Below are 13,012 nucleotides of genomic sequence, written 5' to 3' on the forward strand. Positions count from 1 at the left end.
GAACATACATAATAGGGAAAACGTTTAGAAAGGTTTTTCCTATCATCAGCATTTTCTTGCCCACTACAATACAATCAATTTTCAGCACACTACAAGAGGAAAGGGTATTATTTTTGTGTGTTTTCTTTGCATGAGTTGAGATGCCAAACCAGAGAGCAGGAAAAGACTCCGTCAGATATGTCTCCGTCAAATGTGCTTTGTTGTGCCATGTCCTGGGTGCCAAACTATTCACCATGATCAGTTACACCATCGCAGGGCTTAAGGCATGTTATTTCAAGCATTTCTTTGCAGAACACACAAAAACAAGACTAATCAAAGAGGGATTACTTGAAACATAATATAGTAATGTATTATTTAAACAAATACTACTGAAACATGCCATTTTCTGCATATTTAGTGCAATGTTCCATCCATCCATCCATCCATCCATCCATCCATCCATCCATCCATCCATCTATCTATCTATCTATCTATCTATCTATCTATCTATCTATCTATCTATCTAAGAAAAACATTCTATATTTCATGAATTTCTTTAAAATAAATCATTACAATCTATAGATCAAATCACATAGCATAAATAAATAGACACGAATAAAGAAACACTGCACTTGATCAAATTTTATAGTAAAACTACATGCGATAAACACAAGGACAGTTTCTACAGTCTGTCATTTTGCCGCATTCCCTCTATAGTTTTGATTGCCTTATGAACAAACCTCAAGCAGCAGTGTAGCATAAGCACTTAACTGATCGATTCCCTTTTACTATCACTATTTTTGCTTCTCTCCACCCTTCTTGTCATCTCCCATTCACATTAGAATATGATTTTAATACAGCAGCTCAGGAGGGCCATGGTTCTGCCTCCCAGGTTCACTAGGAGGGTAGGGGAAAAATTCACCTGCATTGACATTCTTTTTCCCTCCCTCCCTCGCTCTTTCTCTCTCACTCTCTACAGATATCTGTCTCAGTTGTTTTTCTTGTCAGCAGTCAGTCAGTCAGTCAGTCAGTCACTATAAAAGCAACTCAGAGAGATTTCTGAGGAGATCTACAGCCGGTTTGCAGGTATCTGTGTGGACTCTGACTGTCTTAGATTTACAACCTGGGCCTTGAAGCACCACACACAGCGGTAAGTGTTTTTTTTTTTTTTTTACGTTTTTTTTACTTAATATGCACTCCAAAGTCATCTCTGCAAGCTATCATTTTTCTGCTCTGGTACATACTAGGATCAACATTGTGATAAGGTTTCATTGACAGCAAAATAACATGCTGGAAGAGATAGATCTGAGCTAAGAAGACCAAAATTAAAGGCGTACACATTTGTACACATCTGTGGGATCTTACTTTTCATTTACACAGATACTATTGTACAACTGTATCCCTTTTGGCACCAATAAATAAGGCATCAAGAAATTTCCCTCAGGCTCCTTGTTAGGCTTGTCTCCACCTGGATGAAATCTCCGCTGAAATTCATAAGAGAAGAAGAGAGGGATACAGGAGAGAGAGAGAACGAGGAAGAGGGCAGGACAAGGCAGGTGCAGCAGGGTCGTTTCCCTCTGGGTGCTGAAGTTCGGCTAAGCGCCCATTCTCTCCGGGTTATGATTATGGATGGGTCTGATATAACATTTAAAATATGTTCTCATTATGATCCCAGCTGCCAGTGACCCAAGTGTGTGTAGCAGTGCAAACACGTGTGCACATGAGTGTATTGGAAAACCTGTTGCAGCAGGTCTGTCCCCCTGTGGGTGTGTGGCTTCCATAGGTTGGCTGGGGGCCAAATGGACTGAGCCTTTTACAAATTCCCAGTTAAAATCTCAGAGCTGAGATTTATTTTACAAGGCGCAAGCTATTAGATGCGATTCATTATTTAATAAGTTTACAAATGTATGATCACAGATATGGTTTCCAGCTGTGATCTAGCAACCTTGTCATACATTCCTTGAGTATTAATTGATTTTTTTTTAAATCCTCATCAAAATAATGCTGATGGTTTTATTTCTGTCTAATTTATTTGAACTCATTTGGACAGTCGTTATTCACTGATCAGATATGAATGCTATGTGGAAAAAGATACTGACACATTTTAGTTATATAATTAATGATAATCGTGTATTTATTGTCATATTTAATGTTCATATTTATATTTAATATACATTTTATACAAACATTTTTAAATATTCAATGTTTTATTTATATTTATTAGGGTATGCTGTTAATAACTTAACAAGTATTTCTGTCAGGTGCAGGGTTTAGTATATGCTTTCTAATTTCATCACATCAATCACATTTTATCAATGTTTACAATACACACTATTAAACCGATTTTCAGAAACCTTCATTAAGATTTGCAAACGCACGTTCAAAGTTCCTGGCTCCAATGTTTTCATCTCTAGGATTTCCATTAATGCTGGACAGTGATCTTAAAACTCTAGTGTGCATTATACATGACAATCCTGTCATTATTTACTCACCCTCATGTCATTCAAAACCTTTATGATTTTCTTTCCCCTGGGGAACATAAAAGTTAGTCAGAATGTTGACACTGCTTATTACCACATAATGAAAATACATGGTGACCAGGGGCTGTCAAATTTCAAAATACCCAATCTTGCCCTTTAAAATCTCTGCTTTTTTGTGGCTTTTTCTTCATATTATGTGGCTTCAAAGACTTAGAATGAGTGCACTAGAACTACTTTGGACTTGTACTAATTTTATGGACCTTTGAAAAATAATAATAATAATAATAATAATATTTCTGACAGCTCGTGGTCACCATTTACTTTCATTGATAAGAAAATAGCAGCATCAATGTGCCTTTAGAGAGGATTCTGCCATTTGACCACATTTAAGGAAGTAAAATCCTGTTTTTTTAAACGCTCATATGTGTTTCACTGAAGTGGAGTGAAAGTGCTATTGTAGACATACGGGAAGAAATCCTACCAATTACTTGATGGATGACAGTGTAAAGGAAGATGCACAGTCCATTTGAAATGCCACTCAAGTGTGGTGAGAGTGCACGGGTGAGGCTGTATAGACATGCAAGAGACTAGATCAAAGTGAGATAAATGTGATCATTTTGAGAGAGGAAGGAGTCTTGAAATTAAGTACTTTTACATTTATACCTGTTTTTTTTTTCATTTTTATTCTTACTCACTCCAGATTATCTTTTCAGTCACACACACACACACACACACACACACACACACACACACACACACACACACACACACACACACACACACACACACACACACACACACACACACACACACACACACACACACACACACAATCTTCTTTTTTATCTTGTATTAGAGGATTATATAGCATGGCTTACTTACCTCAGTCAGCATTCTGAACTTTGCTCGATGCTAATGGAAAATGGAACATGTTCATCATGTGAATTTTCTAGAGCTTCTCAATATATCATATAAAAATAAATTGTGCATTAACTTAAATAGCACGCAACCTGATCAACTATTATTAAATATAACCTTAAAGAACACACTTTTTTTTAAACACTTGCTTTAAGCATTATTTGGTTGAGCCAAAAGTAGTAGTAAAGCTCTTTATGCAGAACGACCTGGGTCCATGCAGGAATAAATTAATTTGCCCTTTTTAAATAAATCAAGTAAAATTGTAGCTCTATCCAAGTGGATGTATTAACAGGAGCAGGATCTCATTTGGTTCCATTTTATTTAGTGATTTCACTGACTTGATTAAACTGACCCTCAAAGCAGTGACATTTAATCTTGAATCTAATCATGCAGTAACTACTTCCTATTGGCTAAACACTCCTAAATAAGACTCACATGACAAACATTTTAAAACCATCAGTTTTATTTTTTATAAATCACATTTTTGCTGTTTAAGATTTGTATGTATCCATTTTTCACACTATATTCAGAATATACATTTATGCATTAAGAAATTGTATTTCTTTTTAATCTTTGTTCAGAACATACTGTATAATTTGTAATATAATTGCTTTAAATTAAAACTTTTTTTAACTTACCTGTATCTTATCTTAAGCATTCTGCTAAGAAAAAATTGTCCACTACAATGTTCAAAACAGTCAGTTTAGCAATGCACAACATGTGCTGCACAGCAACACAACAATATCAATTACCCATATGAGGCTGGACTGCAGATGACCAATCAGAATCAAGTATTCCAAAGAGCTGATTAAAAGTTTTGAAATACAAAATGTAGTTATATGATTGTTTACAGTAAAACGGACTTAAAAAAACATATACTTTTAAAATTATATGTAGCATAAAATCCGGTTATCATGCCTCATTTGCTTAATCGTTTATACACATATGCACCCAATAACCTTTTTGTGTATGCTCAGCTGTTTTCTCTCAAGAGTGGAAATGGCTTGTATCTCGACCGAAACAGGTCAAAGGATCAGTTTAAAAGTCACAGTGATGAACCATAAAGGCCAGCTCAACTTCCTCTCCAGTACTGAATTACACTCTATGTTTCAGATGGAGCAAAACTCCCCCATCTCCATTTCATGTCACTAACACACTTCTGCTTCTCCTTCATGGTTTGTTGGTGATTTTAATGAGGTTTTGGTTCAAACAGCACTGTCTGCTGACAGTAAATGAGAGTAGCCTGAATTTCCAGGAATACCAGATATTTATGTGGCCTTATGTTTTACCTGTTTATGATCAGATAGCAGCCAAGGCAATGATACAGCATTTTGGAACTTTTTCACTTCAACAGGGAACATGGTCCATCAATGTTATGGAAAATGCTTACTAGACAGTTGGAAAGGGATTTTCAATACTGGCAGTTATACAGTTACGACCCGTAAGACTTTAGGTTTCCCAAAAAGGCCAAATAGCTAGAGAGACGGATTGTTTGGAGACATGAACAATACTTTTATGGCATAATGTCTGAGGACAAAAAAGACTTGAGGTTGATTTTTATTGTAGCCTATGTATGTACATGCTTGAAAACAAGTCTTTGTGTGCCCCCGATTTAGCAAGGGTCGAGTTGACAAGCATGATAGCATTATATGCCACATAATTCTTTAAAACCACGGCCCCTGACTCTTTAGTGTAAATGTTTGAGGGTACATTGTGCCGTGTTTTACATGCTTTTATTCTTACAGTAGCTTAAGGGATCACATTTGCATATTACATCTATTTGATTTATCATTCTATCTACAAATAAGGCTGAAAACCTGATGAACTGTTGTGTTCTTTTAAAGAGGCAAGTTGAAGGGACGATGTCCTCTGAGTCCCAGGGCCTGTCTTTAAGCAGCAGCAGCAGCTCACCAATTCCTTCTCCTTGTGAACTACAATCCTTTGACCCTCTTGGGTCGCAAAGCTTTCAGATGCCAGAGTCACAGGTATTAATCATTTTATTTATTAATTTTAAAATATTTGTTTTTAATCAATTTAGAAACACAGACAGACACAGACAGACAGACAGATAGACAGATAGATAGATAGATAGATAGATAGATAGATAGATAGATAGATAGATAGATAGATAGATAGATAGATAGATAGATAGATAGATAGATAGATAGATAGATAGATGATGGATGGATGATTTATACACTGTTCTGTAGTTGCCGCTTCTTAGAAACCGCTACCTGCCATCTGCTCTCATTACGACAGTGTCATAATTATTACTTTTTGATGAGGACATGAACCTCCGCACAAAACACTATTCAAGGACACAAGACCCTGGGGCAGAAATAGAAGAATTTCATCCTGCCTTTTTACCAAATCCTTCTGATTAAATATTAATTGATTATGCCCCCTAGGGAAGGCTATATGTCACATTAAATTCATTTATGGGCTCTTTAGCAGATCAAAGATCTTTACGTGCTACTGCATTTCCACTTGGAAAACTGCTTTATGTTAAAGAGTGCATTGATTAAAAAAGGAAACTGCAGCATTGCTTTACATGGAATAGCCTTGTTGCATGTATTAGGCAATTTTAGGTTCTAATCTAGGAATTTCATATTGGTGAGCTAATACGCATGTTTTATAGTGTTTTTTAATTATTTTGTTGTTCAATCTAGTGTCACCAGAGCAATGTTGGAGAGGGGTTTGCACCGTACTCCCAAAGAGAAAGGGTTCCTTACAGGCAGAAGAGTGCTATTGCCGAGCGCCTTCGTAGACACAGTATAGACGGAAGCCCGGTTGAACAAGAGTCTGGCCTGACGGAAAACTATCACTACCATCCTTACAGACGTCAATGCAGTGAAGGGGCCATCGGTGAGGTTCAAACCTTCAGTTGTCTCAGAAGACCTGGACTGGCTGGGAAACTCACCACGGCCGATGGATTGGAGGAACAATCCTCCTGGAGTCCATTAAGCACTAATGTGGAGACGACTAGCATCATGGTGAGACTTAGTGATCGTTTAAACAGAAATTTTAAGATTTCTTAAAAATGCCCATTTTTAAAGGAATTTGCACAATATTTAGTTCTCCTGGATTTCGTTTAAAAGGGCCTTCAATGTTATATATATAACCTTGAAGGCTCTTTTAAATTCTTGCCAGCATATTTAGGCCAGGGGCAAAGACATGGAAAGAAGAAGACCTGCCAGGCAGATGTGCAAGCAGATGTCCTTATTACACTTTCTAAAGAAGCATTAACATATGATATGTTAGAACTAAGTAAATCATGGTCTGCTCTTGGGACAGGGAACTCAACACCCCTACAGTGAGCCTCAGATGAGCTCTGAAGATCCTCCCGACTACACATCAGTTAACCATCAGACGTACAGTGCCATCAGTTCTCTACAACATCAGGTACTCCTGAAAGAATGTGTGATATACTGATTATATACACTACCGTTCAAAAGTTTGTTAATTTATTTTTTTATTTTTTTATTAAGTCTCATATGCTCACCAAGTTTGCATTTCTCATTTCAGGGTTATTTGTAATAGAAATCCATTGTGACATTATACAAGTATTTTGATCAATTTAATGCATCCTTAGTGAATAAAAAGATAAAATCTTACTGACCCCAAACTTTGAATGGTAGTGTATATGTAAGTTGATATGACTACTGTAGGTAAACTTTGGCATGTGTAAGAAGGTAGAAATGATCAAATGATAACAGGTATTTGGACACATGTTCAGTCAAAACATTGGCGGAAAGTTCTACTACATCCTCAGACTGACAAATAACAACGATTCACTATTGTTGAACATGGGTGTAGTATGTAATGGAAGCTTAAAAATTAAACAAGCAAAAATAATTAGTGCTGTCAAATCGATTAATCGCAAATAACAAACGTTTGTGTGTATACAGTCTATATATATATATATATATATATATATATTCAGACACACACACACACACACACACACACACACACACACACACACTAACACACACACACACACACACACACACACACACACACACACACACACACACACACACACACACACACACACACACACACACACACACACACACACACACACACACACACACACACACACACACACACAAACTAACATATATATGTATATATATATATATTATATTTACAAACTTCTGTTACATGCAATTAATCACGATTAATCGATTTGACAGCACTAAAAATAATATACTAGTTCTTTTAATTGCCAATAATTACAAAAATAGGCATTTATCCCTCTACAGTATATTGTCTTCAACACTTTTTTAAAATTAAAGAGAGTTATTTTGTGTGTATGCACTGTCTCTAGTTTTACTCTTCAAGAGGAATAGACACGGTTTCTCACTACTATAGCCAAAGCCTCTCATCACAAACATCTCAAGACAATTCTGCCCAGACACTCTACCCTAAACCCGTCTACTCTTACAGGTATGTATTTGCACCTACCTGTATTATCTAAGACATATATTCAAAAACAGATAATTTCAGAAACGTCATCTGTTCGTTCTTAATATTCTCAGGGCCTAATATATTATACAACAAGTACCATGTTTAAATTTTTGTCACTTGCTTGAGCTACCAGAATAGGCCGATATAAATCTATAAAGTGATGAATGGAATAACACATTTTTATATATTGTATTAAACGTGAATACGTCTATGAAAAATAATGTCACTGTATTGTGTATTGGCGCCAAGTGATTCATTCAGAAATGTACAACATAACTGCCATTCTATATAAAATGTTAATGTTTTAAATGTTCAACGCAACATCACACTTACAATCATGCCATTGATCTAAATATCAGCTGAGTGTAAATATGTGCAGCTTCATGTAAAAAAAAAATCATGAAAACCAATTTCCAGCATTTCAAAATTCAACAATTTTGAGTTTTAATATATTAAATGATACTAATTAACTGTAATAAATGACGAACGACAGATATTTTTTAACAAATATTTGTTAATCAAAATGTCTTATAAAACTGATTTCATCAATACAGATGTAGTTACAAATAAAAAAGTATAACTAAACTGCTGACAACTGCTAAACCACAATCAGTCATCTGTTATGAAAAGATTCAATTATTTACTATACCACATATTAATAAAATGTATGTGAATGCAGTGCACTGTCACTTTGGCAAGTGCCAGCCAAGCGCATATGTAAAAGCTTAAAAAACATGGTCACAACTAACAATACTTTCAAACAAATCAAAATAAACCAATGAATCACAACAGTCTTTTTAGTTTGATGATTTTTCGTTGTTAAATATATTTCTTTGCAGTATTCTCATCTTCCTGGCTCTGAGGAATAGCAAAACGGGCAGTCTACCAGTAAGTGAGATCTACAGCTTCATGACGGATCATTTCCCCTACTTCAAGGTAAAATACAATTCTCAGAACAATTTCTACATCTAATATACATTGATCTACAGTGAACAGTTATAGAGGAGGCCTGTTAATGAGGAATGTAACAAATACAGAATGTAAACAGATTTGTTCCTCACAATTCCTGGAAAGTGCCTGTTATGACATGATCTCTATATGCCTGATCATTTAATTCACCCTCCTCTTGGCGCTGGGATGGTAAAGGGATTTACAATGTGACATTATTTTGGCATTTGACATTATCATTAGGTAAACATGCGATTCGTACCGATCCAGTGTTGACTTCACTGAGGGAAGGGTTGTAAAAAAGAGATTTCTTTCTTTATTTAGAGAACTCACAAGTACAATCTCTGTTTTAGATTCATTGTTTTTAAGTGCACACCCTAGAATACCCTTAGCCACTGCCTAGCAAAAGTTTAGCGACCACTTCATAACCTTAGGTTTTTATTTGTGATTCCTCAGACAGCACCTGATGGCTGGAAGAATTCTGTCCGACACAACCTCTCTTTAAACAAATGCTTTGAGAAAGTAGAGAACAAGAATGGTAACTCCTCTCGAAAGGGCTGCCTGTGGGCCCTGAACCCAGTGAAGATAGAGAAGATGCAGGAGGAACTTCACAAGTGGAGACGTAAAGATCCGCTGACTGTACGGAGGAGCATGGCCCGACCAGGTGCGCAGAGGGTTCAACCCACTATTTGTTTGCCTAATCCTACCCCTCCCCCTAATCCTAACTATACCCCCATACCTAATCCTAAACCTATCCATACTGGCGATTATACGGCAGGTAATCCGGCAGGGGTCAGAATTTGGCACAACTCCGGTCCTACCTATGCGCGAACTACGCAAGGGCCCCCAAACCACCACAGATTATTTAACATGCATACAGTATATAAATGTGCATTCAAATTTAGCAAAGTCGTGTAGAAATGTATTTTTCCGAATACTTAATGATTTTTATTTATTTAATAACTGTTTTGGACTCGGACACCATGCAGTGCGGCAGAAGTGTAGGACCGGCACTGAAGGTCCCGTTGGTCTGGAAGTTAAAAGTGCAAAAAATGTCCCAGATTACCCAAATTCACATATAAAATATGATTATTGTGAATGTATTTTATGCTTATGCTAACCTGCAGTGTTCAAAATTCAAAAATGATAAAACAAATAAACATTGTATTTATAAACATTTCTGTTTTTAAGAGAGAATAATTAAAGGCATTTTATTTGAGCCGTTATATATTTATTGAAAAATTGCATGTATTTATTTAATGTTTCAATAAAATTATATCCAGTTTGGGGTACGTTTTTTTTTTTTTGAAAGAAGTCTCTTATGCTCACCAAAGCTGCATTTATTTGATCAAAAATAGAATAAAAACAGTAATATTGTGAAATATTATTTCAATTTTAAAATAACGGTTTTGTATGTAAATATATTTTAAAATGGAATTTATTACTGTGACGGCAAAATTAATTTTCAGCATCATTACTCCAGTCTTCAGTGTCACATGATCCTTCACAAATTATCCCAATACGGTTATTTTGTGCTCAAGAAACATTTATTTATTATTAACATATATATTAAAATGTGTGTGTATATATATATATATATATATATATATATATATATATATATATATATATATATATATATATTTACAGTTTCCATTATGCTCATTGTTTTAGAGGAGCTGGAACGTCTGCTCGGGCAGAGACCTGAAAAATTGAAGACTCTTGGAGCTCAATTCAGTTTACCAAGCAGCCAGACACATTCTCAGTCCTTAAGAGTTGCCATGCATCCTGCCTACGGACACCAACCTATCCATGAGACTAGTGTCCTGCACCAGAAGTCTCTCTACAGCCCTTTACCCTCTCAAACTGTCGTCCCGCCTCCCCCCTACTTACCTCCAGACACTTTAGCTTTCCCATACTACTCTCCAGTCACCCATCAGCCCAGTGCTGGGAACCCCTGCAGTCCCAGGACAGGCAGCTTGGATTCCCCCTTACCAGCACACACTCCACCAAGCTACAGCACCGCCCTGCAGGCTGGTCACAGCACTACAGCTAGCATGCAGGAACTTCTGCTGGATGGAGAAATCAGTAATGATGTTGATGCATTGAATCCCAGCCTCACAGATCTACAATTACATGGTAAGATTGAGTTTGAAAAAATTAGTCATGCTTTTACGGTGGTTGAGCACTTTTAGCTGCGTTCACGCTGTCAGTGCAGTGATTATTTGTGTAGGCTATCTCGCAACTGTTCAGATCAGATTTTTGTGTCCCGTACACAAAAATACGTACATTTCATATACATTCAATTATATTACATTAGGGACATCTCCACAATTATTATTATATATAAAAAAAACAAAGTATCCAAATCTATGCTTGATAAGTGTGAGTTTTCCACTACAGTTTTTCCACTAAGGCTGCAGGCAGGTGAGTTATTTTCAGGGTTGGAGCTAGACCAAAGACTATAAATATAGAGCGGCACTCCAGGACCAACGTTGCCTATCCCTGATTCAGTGCATCATCCGGGTATTTAAAGTGCACTTTTTCTTTTTGGAATTTTCATTGTGAACACACTACTCGCACTATACTTAAAAACCATAGAATAGTGCATACGTGCGTAAATTGGGATGCACCCCTGTCTATTGATCTATTGTTCTCTGTCTTTGTTTAAAGGGAATCTTTGGGAGGAGCTAAGGAATGACAGCCTCGCTCTGGATTCACTGGTAGTTATGGACACAACCACTTTCCTACCCCAGCTCAGTCCCACTGAAGTACGGGATAGTGTTGGGGTCTGTGAGGGTCTAGCTGAGACTGAAGGTGGGATGCAAGGCAGCGTTTCTGGGTTGTATCTCAGTGGGCTCTGCACAACCGCTTTCACCAGTACAGACAACATGTCAGGTCTCCTTTCTTCTTCAGGAAACACTCCCATTCCTCTTCTATGAGAAAGTAACCTCTGTAGCATCCCATCTCTGCATTTTCCAAAGTAGAAAAGGTTATATTTTTGAATGTCTAAAATGTCTGACTTCTAAAAATGACATTAGCTTTAATGTTTTTAATGCATAAATTCCAATCCCAATATCCAAGGCTCCCATTGTCCACAACAATATTCAAAGACCCCATGATTTTTTGAGTCATTTACTGCATGAGGGTTAAGGATACATTTTGAAAAAAAATATTTTGTACACACAATTTCTACCTGATAAAATATACTTGTCATAACTAGTGAATATGAAAATCTAAAAAATTATATTTATAAAATGTATAAAACTGCCCATGCAATTTTTTATTACTTCACATGACCACTAAGTTCTGTAAGCATTTAATGCTCAAAATCACTTTAATGTGGCCTAAATTGAACAATGTCTAATTTTTGTTTTGTTGAAGTTTGCTGAAATTCAACAATATATTAATATTGTTTGCTTTTGTACAAGTGTTGTTTTCTTCTTCAAATCTATAAAAGTGTTTCAGTTGGTAAGATTTTAATTAAACGTTCTGGTATTGATTGTTGTTTGCATCTGCCCTGGCAACCACTGGGGGGTGTAGTTGCCTCTTTTTTTGTACTGTCTTTCCACAGTAATACACATTAAAGGCACTGTAGTAAGTTAAAACAGATCTCCTGAATCGCAGGAGATTGCAGGTCTCTGCAAGTATTTTTTTGTTTGAAAAAAAAAAATTCTTCAAATGGTTCATAATTTTTGAAGTCCATCAGGTGGTATGATCTATAATCTACCAGAACTGAACCTCACAACATATAAGGCAGTTGAGTTGTAATACGCCAATATCTTATATTATTCTTATTAACTATTTGCACTACCATTCAAAAGTTTGGGGTCAGTAAGATTTTCTTTTTAAAGAAATCAATATTTTTTTATTCAACAAGGACACATTAAATTGACCAAAAGTGACAGTAAAGACAGTTCCAAAAACTTTCATTTAAAAACAAAAACAAACTTTTTTTGGAACTTCCAATTCATCAAAGAATCTGGAAAAAAAGTATCAAAAGTATGAAAGAACCATCATTAACAGTGTTAAGGGTAACGCATTACAAGTAACGTGAGTTATGTATCAGATTACTTTTGTCAAGTAACTAGTAAAGTAATGCATTACTTTTAAATTTACAATAAAGTATCCGAGTTACTTTTTCAAAAAAGTTGTGCAAGTTACTTTGTTTTCCCAATTATTGTCTGACAGTTCTGTCCCCATGTTGAGAGAAA

General features: G+C 36.1%; 1 protein-coding gene across 1 annotated transcript; it reads left to right on the top strand.

The window, feature by feature from the left end:
• Positions 1–880: 880 nt before the first annotated feature.
• On the top strand, positions 881–12,948 carry foxn1 (forkhead box N1). The gene is made up of 9 exons (XM_077207412.1): positions 881–1,129; positions 5,222–5,362; positions 6,047–6,370; positions 6,672–6,779; positions 7,711–7,829; positions 8,690–8,786; positions 9,255–9,462; positions 10,473–10,937; positions 11,472–12,948. Exons 2-9 carry the CDS (start codon positions 5,240–5,242, stop codon positions 11,738–11,740), a joined length of 1,713 nt encoding a protein of 570 aa, XP_077063527.1. The 5' UTR covers positions 881–1,129; positions 5,222–5,239; the 3' UTR covers positions 11,741–12,948.
• The last annotated feature ends 64 nt before the right edge of the window (positions 12,949–13,012 follow it).

The sequence above is a fragment of the Siphateles boraxobius genome, unplaced genomic scaffold (genome assembly GCF_051911475.1).
Source record: "Siphateles boraxobius isolate OS27281-9 unplaced genomic scaffold, OSU_SipBor_1 6, whole genome shotgun sequence".
In the NCBI taxonomy this organism is placed as follows: Eukaryota; Metazoa; Chordata; class Actinopteri; order Cypriniformes; family Leuciscidae; genus Siphateles; species Siphateles boraxobius.

Excerpts from the sequence above, each read along its gene's own strand:
- foxn1 (XM_077207412.1), top strand. The coding sequence starts at position 5,240 with ATGTCCTCTGAGTCCCAGGGCCTGTCTTTAAGCAGCAGCAGCAGCTCA. Across the intron at positions 5,363-6,046 it reads TTCAGATGCCAGAGTCACAG|TGTCACCAGAGCAATGTTGG; the intron begins GTATTAATCATT and ends TGTTCAATCTAG. Across the intron at positions 8,787-9,254 it reads ATCATTTCCCCTACTTCAAG|ACAGCACCTGATGGCTGGAA; the intron begins GTAAAATACAAT and ends GTGATTCCTCAG.